Source organism: Lathyrus oleraceus, chromosome 7 (genome assembly GCF_024323335.1).
Source record: "Lathyrus oleraceus cultivar Zhongwan6 chromosome 7, CAAS_Psat_ZW6_1.0, whole genome shotgun sequence".
Lineage (NCBI taxonomy): Eukaryota > Viridiplantae > Streptophyta > Magnoliopsida > Fabales > Fabaceae > Lathyrus > Lathyrus oleraceus.
In genome coordinates, this window is record NC_066585.1 from 103613031 (window position 1) to 103631089 (window position 18059).

The window sequence follows — 18059 nt, forward strand, 5'->3', positions numbered from 1 at the left end:
TCCAAGATATTCTTCCTAATTTGTGGCGCTGTGATCTTTGCAATCTTTGCTTTTGCATTTAATAGCTTAAGCCACAAACGCGAAGGAGAATATTGGAATCACAGATTGGAAGAAGCAACAGATCTTTGCTTTTACATTTATCACAATCTTTAGTTTTGCATATATCAGCTTAAGCCAACAAAGTTCAGATACGAGGTTGGAGAAGCAACAAATGGATTTCAATCAATTATTAGAAGAGGTTCTTCGGCTTCCGTTTTCAAAGGAGTTCTGAATGATGGAACTTCAGTTGCAGTGAAAAGAATTGATGCAGAAGAAATAGGTGAAAGAGAGTTTAAATCAGAAGTTGCAACAATAGCTAGTGTTCATCATGTGAGCCTTTTTGGGTATTGCAATTCTTCTTCAGCTCCTAGAGGGTCAGTATGAAGTTAAAATAGTTGCAGTTGTAGTTAAAATGAGTCCCACATTGTTTTTGTTATAGTTTTAGTTAGCGTTTAAATAACATGTTTAAAATGTTGGTTGACAGGAACTTGCGAATGAATGGGCCAATAAGTTAAACCTAATTTTTAAAAACACCCAAATAAACCTGCATTGAAAGCCCAGAAAACACAACCCTAATTCCGGAGATTATATAAATTGAACTTGTTCTGATTTTCCAAGAGAAAGCTACACTCAGCGTCTTGTTCATCATCTCAACAAAAAGTCTCTCACGTTCTTCTTCCAGAAGGTAACTCGATTTTGTTTTGTAGCTTGTTATGATTGATTATAGTGTTTGCAGCAACAATGATGAGTGAGTTGCCTGATTTGCCTGATTGTGTTATATCGCATATCTTTTCCAAGTTAAGTCTGAAAAGTTTGGTAAAAACTAGTGCTTTGTCCAAACAATGGTATCACGAATGGGGATTAAGGAAGGACCTCAATTTTGATCTACATAACATGTTTGACTATAATACAATTCCAAAGTTCCCAATAACCCTTACACTCTTTCAAGAGCTTCAATCTCTTTTTGCTACAAGATTGGATAATTTCATGCAGAAATATCATGGTGACATGATCCGTTCTATCCGAATAAATTTTCCATTAGATGCCCATCATACTCATGTCATTAATGGATTGATTCACAAAGGAGTTGTCAAGGGTGCCAATCGTATCGAGTTGCTATTCGCACATCATACTCGTCATATTCAGCCGTACAAATTTGTATTTCCTTTCTTATCTTGCACTAATTCCGTCACATATCTGCACCTACGGAACTGCCACATTGCAGCACCTATGGAATTTTCTGGGTTCAAGAATTTGACAACTCTTGTGTTGCAACTACTTCCTTTGGACCAGAATATACTTCAGCCTCTCTTTTTTAACTGCATCTATCTTCAGAATCTCACTCTTAATCAATGTACCTTCAGATCTGACTTAACAATAACTAGTCCAACATTGCTTCATTTCAACATTAACTGCCGCCATGTCATAGGTGGGATGAAGACTAATATTCATATCATTGCATCAAATCTCTTATCTATGAAATATTCTTCCTACTTTTGCCCTAGACATACACTCAACTTTAACTCTCCTATGTTATCCAAGTTTAGCTACTCATGTCATAGAATTTCTAATTTTGTTGATTTTTCTGGACTCAAAAATATGAAAACAATTGTGTTGGATCGACTTCTTGATTGTCTCCAAACTGATGTCATCACTCATTTGTTTTCTAAATGTCTCCTACTTGAACATGTCACCTTTAACAACTGCAAGTTCACTTGTGATTTGAAAATTAGGAGTGCAACCTTGCTTCATTTGAGCATTGTTAACTGTCTCTACTATAAGAATCTTCGTTGTTATGATTTTTCTCATAAGTTAGACATTGATGCTTTGAATCTCTCATCATTTGAATATAGAAGTCACACTGTCATGAGGCCTGTAATCTCTCTTGCGGCTCCCAAGTTATTCAAGGTTTTTTGGGATGCAGGTTTCAGAAAGAGAAATGTATCCAACTTTGCTAAAATTGCAAGGTTACATCTGGTTCAGAATTTAACTATGAATATGAGCTTTTCACAGGTGAGTCGCTCAAAATCCATACATGCTTTGTTGATTAAAATCTTTGGTATCCTTGCTTTTAATTCACTTTAAATGTTTCTTGTGTAAACAGATACCCAAGTTAACAAAGGATTTGGTTCGATTTCAAAATCTTAAACAATTGAAATTATTTATTGTCGGAGCATATAATCCTAAAATGGATTACTTTTGGATTTTAGATATTGCAATGGCTTCTCAGCATCTCCAAAAACTTTCTCTAACAGTGAGTTGTTCAACCCGCTTGTCGTGTTTTTGGAATATTAAAATGTTTGTGTATGTAAATTGTGATTATTATTCAATTTTCAGATTAGAAATGGACATACAGAAAGATCACATATGGTTGGATCTGGGAGACAAAGAAGAGAATATGCCAAGTTTTGTCACAATGAGTTAAAATATGTGGAGTTACATGGTTGTGTTTGCTCCATAAATGTAATTGAGTTGGCTAGTCATCTATTGAGGAGTGCAACTTTGCTTAAGCAAATTACTTTCAGTTCTCGTCGCAATTTCTATATAGGTGCTGGAAGATGGAGTAAGGATCCCGATGATTGTTGTTGGTTTCAACACGATCTTATTCATCAGCATCTTAAACATGAAGTAAATCAACAATGTCACCTCATCATTTTCTAGTTTTATGCTATTTATTTATAATCAATTATGTCCTCTATGATTTACATTCATACTAGTTACAATATTAATTATGAATTACATTGATATCAATTGTTCAATATTAATTATGAATTACATTGATATGAATTGTTCAATATTAATTATCCAAATTTATTTATTTTTCCAGCTAGATATCTTTGATAGTCATTGTCATCATTCTTTGTTTCATGTTCAACTCCAAGGACTAAGCAGACACGAACAATAATATTAAATAACTCATTCTGGAATAGTTGGTCATTTGATTCCTTGTTACCCTTAAAATCCATTGTAAGGGAAAGAAAAAGAACCTTTAAATTCATTGTTTTGTTTATTAAAACAAGTGTTGTTGCTTCTCTGAGAATGGAAATTTCTGAGACCCAATTGGTAAAGTTTTTATTCTTCCTTCAGCCAAACCCTAAGTCAACCCACAAACCTACCTATACCACTTCAAGTCACACCAAACATATTCTAAACAATAGATTATACACTACTAAAAAAAATGTTGGAGTAATGTTATATGAACATGGATTCGAACTCCAGTAGTAACACTTTTATCATTTTCAAAACTAGTATATCTTATATAAATTATTTAGCAAAAGTTAAATATGCATTTTCTCAATTGTCATAGTTGTTACTTGTAATGAAGTACTCGTCAGAAAGAAAGTGAAAGTTAAAACAATAAGAAAAAGGCTCCAACGAATTTTTTGTGTGCTTAGAAGATGTTTATTTATGATACTATTTTCAATATTATTCTTATAACAACACAATTATATTAAGGTAATTAAATTCATTTGTCAATATTTGACATCAGAGTTTGTTACGTTAAAATGGCTACAAGTTTTGTCAATGAATAATTATTTTCAAATTCAATGGAAGATCAAATTTTCCTATGTGAAAACGGTTGATGGAGTTGTGTTTAGCAACCAACGGGTATGGAGAAATTATGAAGAAAGGTTTTGTTGAACCAACTGAAGAAGATAAAGGAAAAGCTTATGAGAAACAAGTTGAGAAAGACCGTCAACTCATTGAAAAAGCTTTATTTTTGATATGTCAATCTGCGGAGCTATCTGTTTTTTAGAAAATTTTCCATGCCAAAACAACTAAGGAGACTTGGGAAATTTTACTTAAAGCATATGAAGGTGTTGGCCGAGTTAAACGAGCGAGGTTACAAAGATTAAAACGTCAGTTTGAGCTAATGGAGTAAGGAAAATATGAAAGCATTCATGATTTTTTTTCACGAATGGACAAACTAGTCAATGAAATGAAATCCAACGGTGATGGCATAAAGGAGAAAGATGTTGTGGAGAAACTTATGCTCACTCTTTCAACTCGTTTTGATTACGCCACTACAACAAACAAGACCTTAGACAGCGCTTTTTTTAGCCTTAGACAGCGCTTTAAAGCGCTGTCTAAACCTCCGCTGCTAAAGGTTTAGACAGCGCTTTTTTAAATCTTAAAAGCGTTGTCTAAGCCCCCCCCTTAGACAGCGCTTTGGCCAAAAGCGCTTTCTAAGACCCTCCTATTTTAATTTTTTTAGGTATACCTTAGACAGCGCTTTTCAAAAAGCGCTGTCTAAGCCCCCCCTTAGACAGCGCTTTGGCCAAAAGCGCTTTCTAAGACCCTCATATTTTAAATTTTTTTAGGTATACCTTAAACAGCGCTTTTCAAAAAGCGCTGTCTAAGCCCCCCCCCTTAGACAGCGCTTTTGCCTAAAGCGCTTTCTAATCCCCCCTTAGACAGCGCTTTTTACAACCATTCAATTTCTAAATATATTCGTTACATTTTCATTAAACTAAATTCATTCCACCATTTCCATACATACAAAATCACCACTACAATTACAACATTACGACTTTAGCCCAATTCATACATTCATTTCCCACACTCACATTACAATCCTAATTCAAAACACTTGGAATTCAAGTACAACAATAAAAATCCACTTGAAACTTGTCCTTAGCATACACCAACGCTCCACGACTTTCAAATGTCCAAAACTCCAATCGTAGTCAGATTCTATGAATCCAACCACAACTTGGTGGGAGAGGCGGACGAAGAGTTACGAGTAGTACTGCGGTTGTGTATATTTCAAGTTGTCTAACAGCTATCTGTGGTAACCCAAACTTGGCCTCTACCATTTCTCCCTGCTCAGTAGACCGAAGTGTGCCCTGCAATGCACCATGGGAAAATTTTACAACCGCGTCCCCTCTTAACCTTCGCATCAAGCAGAACATTTTTAGAAAGAAAAAAAATTAACAATGATAAAGCTAAATGTATAACCTACCATCACAGATCCGGGTGGCTGGGATTGAATAGCCAGATATGTAGGGCCACCACCCCGGCCAATACTGCCTCCACGGCCATGGAACAGTGTAACTTTAATACCGTAATCATTGCAAGCAGCAACAACATCCTCCTGAGCTTTGTAAAGTTCCCATGCAGCAGTGAAGCGTCCAGCATCTTTACCAGAATCAGAATATCCAACCATAACCTGCATATACAAATTTACAACACTATCAAATGAATTTCACATGATAACTGTAACATAAAATCAAATACACCTCGGATTAAAAAGGTACCTCTTGATGACCGTTGTGATTCTTAATGACGTGTTCGTGGTACCAGTCTATTGATAAAAGTTTCCGGATAACTGAACCAGCTTCTCTTAGGTCCTTCACGGTTTCAAATAGAGGGACAACCCGCAACCTGTTGTAAACACGTCATAAGATTCAAATATTCACAAAACAAACATAATAGACAAGTAATTTTTCATCTAAAGCACCATTTCGATCACACAAATTGAAAGATAAATAAGTTCGACTTAAGGTTTCCTACTTACGTTCCACCAGGACATGCTCTTCCCAACTCTCCAGTAGCAGCGAGCCGTGCATCCTTTTGTAAAAGCTCAACTGCAAGAACATCACTTGCCTGACAATCAAGAAAAAGTGGATAAAATTTCATTAATAATTAGATAGAAAAATGAAGGATCTGAGGATTGATTAATGATTTAGCACAAGTTGTAGCCATAAGCAATTAGTCATACACTTGAGGCCATAGAGATCACATAAGCTCCAAGTGAATCACTCCCTAGTTCAGCAGCAATTTGGAATGTATCCAAGACTTCTTTAACATCAGCCGGGACCTAAAAAAATCAAGATACCAATCAGAAATAGCAAGAACTTTGAATAGATCACAGGCCTCGGTAAATTAGAAATATCACAATGGTGGTAATATAACTGGTCAAGACTCGGTACATTGTATAAAAAGTGAAAACTCTTAACTGTCTCACCTCTATACTGACAGGAACTAGTGGCCTCTTCCCTTTCAGCTCTCTAGTTAAGAAATCTAATTTCTTTTCTTCATCCCATTCACTGTAAGTACCCATATCCAAATACGTTGTGATTGCATCAAGCGTGTCAGCATGTCTCCCTGATTCCTGTAATACAGATCGTTTCAGAACATAGTTGATTACTACAGAAATGATAAAAATCAAATACAAATCAGACCTGGCGCAAGTCAAGCTTCATTAGAACCATTCCAAAGGTAGCAACTCTACGAATGAGATCAGCAAGTCGACCATCAGCTAGCACCCCGGATCCGTATGATTGCTGAAGACACAGAAGGTTAAATAGCAATTGTGGAGTGTGGACAAACCATTCAGGAAAAAGAGGGAATGAGAAAGAGTACCAGAGATTCATAGCAGAGAAGCAGAGGTTCCAAAAGCTGGTCAGCAGTTTCATAATAATCCAAAGGATCGTAGTCACATGCAACATCCTCAAGAAGAAGTTCTAACCGTCTACGGCTCCTCTCAAGCTGAACACACAAATTTCATGCATTTATTTGAATGGTGATTTTAAACTCAAATTGCGAGTTGCTATATCAAAACCGAAAATATGTGATTTCAAGTACTCATCACCGGAATCAATCTGAAGCAATACCTTATCCTTTACATTTCCCAAGACAACTCTATAAGGAGCAATTCCAGGAAGTTGAGGAAGTTGTGGCTCTAAAAGCTTCTGAAAACCGGACTTTCCTGTTTGGGATTCTGTCATTTTATTTAAATGCAGCTAATTGACCATGAAGTAAAAATGATAGACCTTCTTTAAAGCATTGCTGACTCGACGCAAATAATGAGGAACAGCTTTCCAGAGTGATTGCTCCACTATATTCAAACCTTGGAAGATAAAAAAAATTTTATTATATGCCAAGTTGTTATTTTTCTTTTCACGTGAACTAGAAAACCTTGATACTCGAGAAACTTACCAGCTCTAGCTTCATCAACCGGAGTGGGTTTTTGGCGCCTAAGCTCGTCTGTCTGCCATATTGAAGTTATCTCTCTCACCTACCAAATCGATATAGCACATGAGAATATACGAAACATTTCCACTTAATAGTTAAACAGATAGTTTCTATCCTCTAACAGTACAGTGTCTTTCTAGAGTGAAAATCCAGTCCTGCCACCATAAACACAAATGATCAGTCCTGCAAAACAATCAAAGCCAAGATGGTGTGTAAAGTACACAACAATGTCCTTTGTTTCAATCTCCCGATTCAAAGCGCAAACCGAATTTTGTGAATCCACAATTGTGGATACAAGCATGGTCCATGAAACCGAGCAACATAAAGTGAGACAAGTGAAAAGCTTACCTCTTCCACCTGGAAATATATCTACCATCTCAAGCTGCAGTGAATCTGAGACTTAGAAGATCAAATTGAGAAAAAAAACAATGATGCAGACCCTGTTACCAAGGTGAACACATTGATGCCTACAATCATGTTGAAGAAAGTGCAAAATTTCTATAAAATCATAACAGAACTCATGTGATACTGCTCTTATAGGCATAACAGAAATAACCGAATATCTCTGAACTAAATCTCGGGATACTGCTCTCATTTGATATATCCTTTGACACTAGGGTGCAAACACTGATTCTGGCATAACATAACTCATTTGATACTGCTCTCATTTGATAGCACTCTTATGGGCATAACCGAACAATTCATTTTCAACCAGCTGCACAAGAACTGACAGTCTTTAAACAGAGTTAATTAGTAACAGTTTCTTTGGATGAACTGAACCTAACCCTAGCCAGTCTGCCATACCAACCAGCAGCATGCCTATAAAAATCTCCAACAAGCAGTTCAATACCACAGTGCATCATGGTATTAACAACAACTAGTCGTTTTGTTTTCCATCTAATCACCACTTTCAATACAATAAACTCATCATTCCATAGAAAGTTAATAAGTTCAGTTAACCAACTCATTTAATCATGGCAAGTTCACAATGTCCAAGTGCAGTTCAGTCCAAAAATTATAAGGTATCTGATTTGGTCACTAATGCAAAACCAGTAAATCAGGGCAAAGTATGATGTCTCAAAAGCATAATGAAAATACACGAGTATGGCTAATTTACCATATAAATATGGATCTCAGTGAGTCAGAGAATTAAGCTTTTGGGTAATTATATACTAATTATGCATCACCAACATGCCAAAGCAAAATACAATTACAGGTATATACACAAGATGGAAACAAAATGTCACCCCTAATTAAACTATCAGAGATTTCGCTCCCAGAGCACCGTAGATTAAAACAATAGATCATCAAATGCTTGAAAAATCTCCATTCCCACACACAAACTGATTATCTAACCCACCTTGGCTTCGGCCCAGTTCACTCAGTAGTATGAAAAATAACATCATTAGTAATTCTTATTCTTTGACTGTTACAGTGAACACCAGTTTAATTGTAAAGGTAAGTTGGTGTAGTAAGAGTTCATTCATTAGTACACATAAACACGTTACAAACAAAACATCAAAGAACAAAATATGAAAAATGGAACAAAATAAAGAAATATAATAATACAAAACAATTAAGATGCATGAATTTAGTGATACATGAAGAAGGACCCTCACACAGTTCCCAGTGATGTAAAGAAGAGCTTATTAGTAAAGCATGCATTAGAAGTCAGATAAGCATTCATTACCTCTCTGCCAATGATGGCAATGGCAGGTATAGGTAGTAACCAGGGTGCTTGTGCAAACAAACCAACATCCAAAGGTCTAGTACATAATAAAACCAATGTGGCAGCAACCATAAGCTGCATTGAGTAGAACACATGCATGTTTAACATTATTAGTTTCAATACAAATTTTCTACTTTTAGATTCATTAACATGTGCCTTTCGGTATGCAATTGCAATTGCATCAAAAGTTAAGAATTGGAAGAAATACCTTATCAGCTACAGGATCTAAGAATGCACCAAATGAAGATTTTAAATTCATCTGCATTGCAAGCAACAAATTTAGTAAAAGAAAAAAGTGATAGAATAAAAATATAGGGTTAGTTAGTGGTGTTTGAAATGAATTGAATAACCTTGCGAGCAATGTAACCATCAAGCCAATCTGTAACAGAAGCAGCAATGAAGATTGTGGTAGTAGCTACTGTTCCTTGCCAACCATCCAAATAGAAAGCTACACAGAACACAATTATATACAAAAATAGATAAAATTGAAAATGAAAATGTTGCAGTGAGCGGAATAGGGGAAACACTTACTGGCAACAAGAAGCGGCACGGCGGCGACACGGCCAAGAGTGAGAATGGTGGGTAGAGTGAGCAATTTGGAAGATTGTGGTTGTTCTTGTTCTTGTTCTGGTTCTGGCTGTGGTGGAACGGTAGAAACTAGGGCTTTTCCAGAAAGCCCCAAATTGGCGGAGAAAGAGGGGGGTTTATTGGAAATTGGGAATTTAGTTGCGGAGGAGGTGTATCTGAAGCGTTTGTGTTGGTGGAAGTTTCTGGAGGTGAAGGAGTTTGAGAATGAGAGGAAGAGGGGTTTGACGGCGGCGGTGGCGGCGGTTGAAAACAAATTGTTTGTTTTAATACAAATACGAAAGAGAGAAAGAGAAAATAAAATGTGGTTTAAACTGAAAGACTTTAAACAGCGCTTTCTCAAAAGCGCTGACTAAGGTCTATATTTAAAAGCGCTTTCTAAAAGCGCTGTCTAAGGGGGGGGGTCTTAGACAGCGCTTTCTAAAAGCGCTGTCTAAGACCCCCCCTTAGACAGCGCTTTCATTATTTTTTTAGAACATTTTCCGTGTTTTATTTTTATCTTAACCTTAGACAGCGCTTTCTTTCAAAAGCGCTGTCTAAGATGCGCTGTTAAAAAACCTTTTTGGCGTAGTGCGCAATAGTAGCAATTAAGGAAGAAAAAGATGTAACCACAATGGCTTTAAATGATTTGCAAGCATCTTTGGAAGTACCATCCAATGGAGGTAATAAATATTTTATTACATTTATTGATGGCTTTAGTAGGAAGGCGTGGGTTTATGTTTTGAAAAATAAACCAGATGCTTGTCATGCACTCAAAAGATTTATGGCGTGTGTTGAAAGACAAAACGGTTATACTCTGAAAACCTTAAGAACTGACATAGGAACAAAGTATATTGTATGTGATGATTTCTTGAGAAAGCATGGAGTTAAGCATCAAATGACTGCAAGATACACTCCTCAACAAAATGGAGAGTGGCAGAAAGAAAGAATAGAATAATCATGGATAATGTGAGAAGCATGCTGCATTGCAAGAATTTACCCAAGAGTTTTGGACCGAAGTAGTGACTTGTGCAACATACCTTTTAAATAGCTGTCATGTGAAAAGTATACGTGATAAAACTCCACAAGAAGCTTGGAGTGGGCAAAATCCAAATTTGAGTAACTTGAAAGTTTTTGGTTGTATTGCGTATGCGCATGTTCCAGATCAACCGAGGAAGAAGCTTAATGACAAGGCAGAAAAGTGCATCTTTGTAGGATATAGTGAAGAAACAAAAGCCTACAAATTGTACAATCCATAAACTCCAAAGGTAGTCATCAGCAGGGATGTTACATTTGATGAAGATGGATCATGGGATTTATCATAAAATAAAAAAGACTTGTTGCATGTACCAATTACTATAAATGAAAAAGTAGATGATAAAGTTAATGAACCATCCACTGAACCAACACAAGACTCACCACCTCGTAGATATCCACAACGGGAGCACCATTCACCTCCTCACTTGAAAGATTATGAAGTTGGTCAAGATGATGATCCTGATGATATGGAGGAAGAAATTACTTATTATGCCTTATTTGCTAATTGTGATCCTGTGACATATGAGGAAGCAGCCAATAAAGATTGTTGGATGAAACAATGGATCAATAAATTCATGCAATTGAGAAAATAATGCATGGGAGTTAACTACACTTCCAGAAGGAAAGAAGTCAATTGGAGTCATGTTTTGGATGTACAAAACTAAGTACAACCCAAAAGGAGAAATAGATCGCTTCAAAGCACGATTAGTAGCAAAAGGGTACAAATAAAAATGCGACATTTATTATTTTGAAGTTTTTACTCCAGTTTCTAAAATGGACACTGTATCCATGATTCTTTCCCTTGCTACCCAAAATCAATATGAGATATTTCAGATGGATGTCAAGTTCTCCTTCTTGAATGGTGTGCAATAAGAAAATTTTGTTTCAGCGGCAGTGAAAAGTGAAAACATGTCAAACATGATGGTTAAAGTAAAAGTGAAAACATGTTTGATGAATAATTCCAAATTGGTTGTAAAAATTAGTAAGAATTAATTCACTATCACTGTCAGATCACATGCTTTTAATGGTTATGTTGAATTGAGTTTTGTCATTGATACAAATGATTTGATGATGGATGATGCTTCAAATTTTAATCTCGTGAGAAATAACCAAGTGAACCTAATTTTATCATATACAAAAGTTAGAAAATATCTATATCCCATCATAGTTGGGGAGGATAAGGGACCCCTAATATCCATATGCACAAAATCAAAAGTAGAATTAGAAATATGAGAACAATGAGAAAAAGGAAGCCTCTTTTGCTTAGCATAAAAACATACATCACAAGGAGTAGCATAATTGACAAATTTGATAAAAGAAAAACATTTATTCAATTGAATCAATTTAGTATTTGAAGGGTGACCAAGTATAAAATGCCACCGATTACAATTTAGAGATAAATCTAAAGAATGATTATGTAAGGTATTTATCAAAATGAATGGATGAAGTAGTAACCAAGGTAACTGATGGGAGATTCCAAGATATACAATCCATCATTCAATTTGTTTGTGTCAATCATCTTCTTGGAGTGAGTATCATGTATCATACATTCAGTATCATTAAACATCAAATGGCAATTCAAAGTTTTGGTTAACTTAGGAACATATGTGAGGTTAAAATAGAATTCAGGCATGTATAATACACCATTAGTATATAAGCATTGATCAAAATGTATGGGTCAGGCATAATTTGTAGTTACAAGGGATCCATTTATAAATTTTGAAGGTTATGGGATTGATTCTTTTGATGCACTGAAAATACTCCTTTGTATAACATGCATGGTCAGTTTCACCAGTATCAACTATGAAATGTCTAGGTCTAGGGGAGTGAGGAGCAGTGCATATGATGAGTCATTTTCAAAACAACATACACAGAGAATTGGGAGCAGAAAAAGGAGAAAGGAGAGTAGAAAAGGTAAAGTATTAGAGAGGAGTTAGAGTGGTGCTTGAGGTAACACACTCACCAGAGTGATGAAGCTCTAGCGAGTTCTTGATTCTTGCGTTTTAATCATTTTAACGTCACAATTTCCATGCCTTTTTTTCCATTTTCATGCTTACTTTTGTTGATTTTTGCTGCTTGTTGCTAACTTGTAACTCTTTTGAGAACTAGGGATTGGTTAGTTTTTTTTTCACATCTAGTATGACAAGGTGTTTGTTTTATGGAATCGGTAGCGTATTCAGATTCATGGTGTATGAAGGTTTTCATGATGTTTTGTAGTTGATTTAAGACTATTTAAACAAAACCTGGAGTTTTAAGTGATGAACACCAACCTTTGTTCATCATTTTTTTGGTGAGCAATAGCGGTTTAATCTTCTATTTGTTACTTTGGTTTGGTATGTTTGTATTTTAAGGTGAGAGAGTTTGATTTAGAAAAAGCAATGCAGAGAGAAGGTTGTAGAAAAGAAAAAATAAAGAGAGTGATGCGTGTATAGAAAGAGAGAGATCATTTAATTTAGGAAAGGCAATGCAAAGAGAAGGTTGTCGAAAAGAAAAAAATAGAGTAATGCGTGTATAGAAAGAGAGAGGTCGTTTAATTTTCAACTTTAGCAGACAACGATTGATGTGAATAAATTTGAATAGTTCAAGGTGTTACACGTGATAGACGGTTGATGTATTTGGATAACATTTATTGCCACGTGTTTGGCATTTATCTCCTTGTGGGAGTTTTCCTATTTGAGTGTGTCACCAAGTGAAGAGGTTGATGCGGCTGCCTCCCTCCCTTGTTTTTCCTTCACCGATTTTAAGGTTGGTGTTTACTGTGGAAATTGGTAAACAACCACTGGTTCTCCCTAGGCCTTACAACTGAGGGTTACTTGCAGGATCGACCAGTTGATCCTAAGACATGTGCTAGTGCGAGTGTGGCTTATTCAATTCGACAGATAATTAACTTTGTGAGAAACGGCTCCTGACAAAGTATTGAACAAGCACATGTTTTTTTTCCACACAAAATGATAATGATGCTATAACCTATGGGTGACTCGTGACTGACAGCGCTACAACATTCAAAAGACATACACGACAAACACGCTTTTGGTGAACTATATTATCGTAATAGAATCAGTGTCGACAGTGTAGACGACAACGTAAAGTGATAACTCAAAGGTAAATTAAATTAAAATAAAGTGTTCAACGGGAAAAATTGAAAAATAAGGGAGTTGCATTGAAATAAATATGTTGATTCACGTACATAGTTGTAACACCTCAAAATTTGCCCTCCTCTTCTTGGGACTAGCTTAGCATATTGCATTTCATTTTAGGACATTAGGCATTTGCATATTGCATATCATGTGAATAAACAAATCATCCTCCTAAGTCTTTCTCAGAAGATAGAGAGGTTAAGAGCTTCATAAATGAGGGTCTTATTGAATTGATGATCAATGATCTGAGGTTTGTGCTTCAATTAGGGTTTTCTTGATCCCTCAAGGGGGTTGAGCATTATCTTATTGGCAAGGGTACATCATCATCATCATGGTTATGTCATCTTCAAGGGGTTCGTTGTTCATGCTCATATTCCTTGGGATTAGGGTTTTGACCTCTGGTCAACCCTAATCAGTGCTATTCTACCAGTCAGGGTTGTAAGTTGTAAATGCGCCTAAGAGGGGGGGGGGGTGAATTAGGTGGTTAAAAAATCTTCGAACTTGTTTCCGGTTTTTGGTTATTTTACGTTTAAGTGCGGAAAGATAAATTGCGGAAAGTAAAAAGACACCGGAAATTATAGTGGTTCCCTTCACAATCCGAAGGTACATCCCCTCCCCTTTCCACACGAAAGAGATTTTACTATAGTTAGAATTATGGTACAACCTATTCACACAAACGGTGATGCCTACTATCTAACCTATAGGTAAACAAGTGTATGAAGAACAATCCTCTTCAACACCAACCCTTGTGTCCAACAATCCTGGATCACAAGTCAAACAGAAATAAATCTTTTGATGATATTAACAAAGTGTAGTATTATCAATCTTCTCTTGATTGATCTTCTCCTTAGATAAATAATTCACTCAATGAATAATATACAAGTGTTCAAGAAATAGAATGAGATGAAACTTTGATTATGAACACTTTTAAAAATATTTAAGGAAATATGAAAGAGTGATTATCTTAAGTTTGTATGAAAATTCTTGGAGGTGAAAATTCATTTTTGAAAATTTAAGAATTTATATTGTCAAAACACCTTTTCAAAGAGGTATCATTTTCTCCATAAACATTGATGAAAAGATATAATTTTTCAAAAACATTTTTACTACAACGAACAGTGTTAACCGGTTAACCAAATGGGTTAACCGGTTAACGCATACAACGTTAACACAGGATTTCAAAAAACTGGGCTGTTAACCGGTTAACCCATATGGTTAACCGGTTAACACTGTTGAAATGCAGAAAAATACTTTAAGAAAATTGTGTCTTGCATTTCAATGTGTTAACAAATGGTTATATTTAAAAATGCAAATGCAGATCATGATTGTTGAACACTTGTATACTAATCTAAGAGTGAGTTAGATATACCTAAGAAGTGAATCAACAATCTTGCAAACGGTTGACTTGAAAAAGAAGCTTGATCAAAAAGGTTCCTCATGCGTATGTGGCTTGATCACTTTGATGCTTGAATTATCTTTGAAGCTCTTCTCTTTTTGTATTGATGCATGTTGTCTTCATCAAAATACTTCTTGGATTGAAGCTTGCTTCTACAATCTCCCCCTTTTTGATGATGACAACCAACTTGAGATAGATGCTTGAAAGTGAAGTTTCTCTAATTTGATTCTCCCCCTAAGTTTAAGAACTCCCCCTAAATGAGAGGCATACAAAATTCTGCATAGAGAAACCATTAGAGAAACAAGTCTTCTCCCCCTTTAGCATTAGCAAAAAGGAAGAGACTTATGAAAAAGGAAAAGTATACAAGCATACACACATTTTGTGATTATTAGATAAGCATTCAAGCACATATTATGACAGAATAAAAATGGATTAAAAGTTAAGTGTACGGTAAGCATAAGTAGCATAAACATAGTTTAACAACAAAAACAATAGAACAACACATAACAGGAACATAGAAAAAAAACATAGTGCTTTATTCTTCTTCCGAACCGTCCTCATCCTCCTCGCCTTCCGCTTCACTACCGGCTTCACCTTCATCATCTTCCACGGGAAGGTTGCGGGAACTTAACACAAGGTTTCGAAGGCTTTTGATAGCGCGGGTGGTTTCACGGTGTTGGCTCATCATGGTGGTATAGAGAAACTCATTTGTAATGCCACCTTCCGGAATAGGGAAGTTTGAAGAAGAAGACCCGTCATCATACTTGTAGGAACCGTCATTGCATTGAATAATCCCAGTATTCTTCATAATGGTAACGCCGTTGATTTCATTGGCGGTAGTGGTCATAGCCAAAAACGGTTCTCTCCCGATTTCCATGTCTGTTAATTCCAAAATCCTTGAGATAAGACGACCGTATGGCAGCCTTGTTTTGAGAGATAGTTGCTGCTTGAGATGATACATCATGGTAGGTAGCCAATTAATTCTGATTTTGTTCTTCACAGCAAATAGAACTTGCATCTCCAAATCATTGATTTGTGAAAGGTTTGAATCCTTTGGCAGCAAGACATGGCAAATAACATAATGCAGCATTCGATCATCAACCGACAGGTTCTTAGCATAACAGAGTATGCGAGAAGTGCGTTGTCCCGACACAACAACATCCCTTGGAAATCTACAAATGGAGTAGTAGTATTCCATTTTATCATATTGAGCCCATTTTCCTTCATCATGATTAACACCTTTCCGAAGAAAAAATCCTGAATAGGGAATCTTAAGAGACGCAGTCAGTGACCTTAGGTCTGTTACAATTTCACAATCTCTCACAGTGGCAGACAGCATATGTTGATCATCATCATTCAGATTTAAAGTAAAATGGTTCAGAAAAGATTTTACCAAATCAGTATAAATTTTGCCATTATCAGTTATGAACGCATGCAACCCTTGATATCTCAACAGCTCAGGAAAAGAGAAGGTAGTGAAGGATTTGAGATTCACATACTTACCCTTAAGCAGATGTCTAACCCTGACTTTGAAATCCATTCTCCTTTTCTTGGCTGTTTCCATTTTCAACTCTTCCTCTTCACTGCTAGATGATTATTTCTTGGATGAGGATCATATGATTATTATGTGAAGCTTACAAGAGCTAGGGTTTCATTTTGGAGCTAATTCCTCAGGTGGTTGAGGCTCAAGCTGATCAGAGCACTTCTAAGTCATCTGTCAACCAGAAAGTCAACAGAAAGTCAACTGAGGATTGTGAGGTGGAGAAATGAGTTTCAATATCCCATTCATGTTCAAAAGAGGCTTATTCATCATTACAAATGCATATCTTGAAGAATTTGAGGTCAGTACAAAAGTTTCCAAAAATGGAAAGTGACATGTAATTGAAAGTTTCCAAAAATGGAAAGTTTTTTGTTCAAATTCAACTTGATCTTACATCATCAAAGAAGCTTCAAATGGAATTTTGTCCAACATGGAAGTTGTAGATCTCTCTCTCCCATTTCCAAAAAGTCCAAGATCATGAATTTATGATGAATGGTTCAGGAGATATGGGCAAATGATCATGAAGTATGCATGGAACTTCATAGTGCCATAACTTTTGATTCAAAACTCCAAATGAAGCCACTCTTTTTGCAAAATTCTTGTCTTAACCTATGCTTTTCAAATCCAATCTTGCATTGCATGAAATTTAATCCTATGCTCATGTGCTAATTCAAGTGAATTTTGGAGGGAAATCGAGGAATTTAAAATTGGTGCATCATATGAACAAAATACCATTTCCATTGTGTTCATTAGGTGATTTTGAGTGAAATTGGATGCTTGCATGTTACTATTCACGTCCAAATTAGGCCATGCACCACACTTTTCCAAATTTGCAAAACACCTCTCATTTTCACTAATCCTAATTAACTCATGCCTAATTCTAATTTGGATGTGATTAGTAGAGCATATATAAACCAAATCATAACAGAATTGTTCATAATCTCAAATTCTAGATCTCAAATTCAAGTTCCCTCCAAAAATTTCTCTTCATCCAAATTCAAATTTCTTCCACATAAGCCTTCAATTTTCTTCCATATTCTTGTTCTCTGGTACTGATTTAGTGTAGATCAAGCATTGGATCGTCAAATTTGGACAAGATTTGTGTGGTGCAAATTCAAGAACACAAGTATGAAAGTTCAGATTTGAGCAAGATCTAAGCCACTACGAGCTCCAATTTCTTCATAAAGCTTCATAACAGTGATAGAGGAGTGGATTTGAAGCTTGCCAAGCCTTGAATCGTGCGTTTTCTCAAACTGTTCTTCAAGAGGTAGGTTTTTTGAACCTCTTAATTATTCAAATAATGCACATATTCGTGTAGATCCTTCCATGCTGGTTAATCTGAGCTAAATTTCATGTGATTTGGATGAGAAATGCATGAGATATAGTGAATTAAAGTTTGACATGTCAAAATGTTTTTGATCGATTCTTAAGTTTCATGATGATTTGGCCTTGGTTAATGATTGTTCTGTAACCTACATTGAAAGAGCTTTCAAATGATATAATTATTTTGGAATTCTGGAAAAATTTGTGAACGCATGCACTGTAGCTCCGCCGTCTTCGCGAAGAAGACGGTGGAAACCACCGCGCACCATACGCGTACCATACGCGTACAACATGCTGTGTTTTGAACCGTACGCG

The 18059-nt window shown here is 36.0% G+C and overlaps 3 protein-coding genes across 3 annotated transcripts; 1 reads left to right on the forward strand and 2 right to left on the reverse strand.

Annotated features, from left to right (window-relative positions):
* Window positions 1–732: 732 nt before the first annotated feature.
* Window positions 733–2871, forward strand: LOC127101102 (uncharacterized). Its single transcript, XM_051038429.1, has 3 exons — window positions 733–2052; window positions 2144–2293; window positions 2377–2871. The coding sequence occupies exons 1-3, from the start codon at window positions 781–783 to the stop codon at window positions 2698–2700; spliced, it is 1746 nt and encodes a 581-aa protein (XP_050894386.1). The 5' UTR covers window positions 733–780; the 3' UTR covers window positions 2701–2871.
* Window positions 2872–4939: 2068 nt separating this feature from the next.
* LOC127102249 (phosphoenolpyruvate carboxylase 4) lies at window positions 4940–6770 on the reverse strand. The gene is made up of 8 exons (XM_051039647.1): window positions 6657–6770; window positions 6406–6531; window positions 6225–6326; window positions 6008–6154; window positions 5762–5860; window positions 5558–5646; window positions 5298–5424; window positions 4940–5209 (listed from the first exon to the last, which is right to left on the reverse strand). The coding sequence occupies exons 1-8, from the start codon at window positions 6768–6770 to the stop codon at window positions 4955–4957; spliced, it is 1059 nt and encodes a 352-aa protein (XP_050895604.1). The 3' UTR covers window positions 4940–4954.
* A 1666-nt stretch (window positions 6771–8436) lies between these two features.
* On the reverse strand, window positions 8437–9578 carry LOC127102251 (CDP-diacylglycerol--glycerol-3-phosphate 3-phosphatidyltransferase 1, chloroplastic-like; the record flags this gene model as incomplete). Its single annotated transcript, XM_051039648.1, has 4 exons — window positions 8437–8821; window positions 8955–9005; window positions 9097–9194; window positions 9278–9578. Coding segments are annotated over 4 exons (639 nt in total), but the record flags the coding sequence as incomplete, so codon positions are not given.
* Between the last annotated feature and the right edge of the window lie 8481 nt (window positions 9579–18059).

Coding starts and splice junctions, on each gene's coding strand:
- LOC127101102 (XM_051038429.1), top strand. CDS start 781: ATGATGAGTGAGTTGCCTGATTTGCCTGATTGTGTTATATCGCATATC. Junction 2,053..2,143: donor TGAATATGAGCTTTTCACAG/GTGAGTCGCTCA, acceptor TTGTGTAAACAG/ATACCCAAGTTAACAAAGGA. Junction 2,294..2,376: donor TCCAAAAACTTTCTCTAACA/GTGAGTTGTTCA, acceptor TTCAATTTTCAG/ATTAGAAATGGACATACAGA.
- LOC127102249 (XM_051039647.1), bottom strand. CDS start 6,770: ATGACAGAATCCCAAACAGGAAAGTCCGGTTTTCAGAAGCTTTTAGAG. Junction 6,532..6,656: donor TGGGAAATGTAAAGGATAAG/GTATTGCTTCAG, acceptor TTGTGTGTTCAG/CTTGAGAGGAGCCGTAGACG. Junction 5,647..5,761: donor TGATCTCTATGGCCTCAAGT/GTATGACTAATT, acceptor CTTGATTGTCAG/GCAAGTGATGTTCTTGCAGT.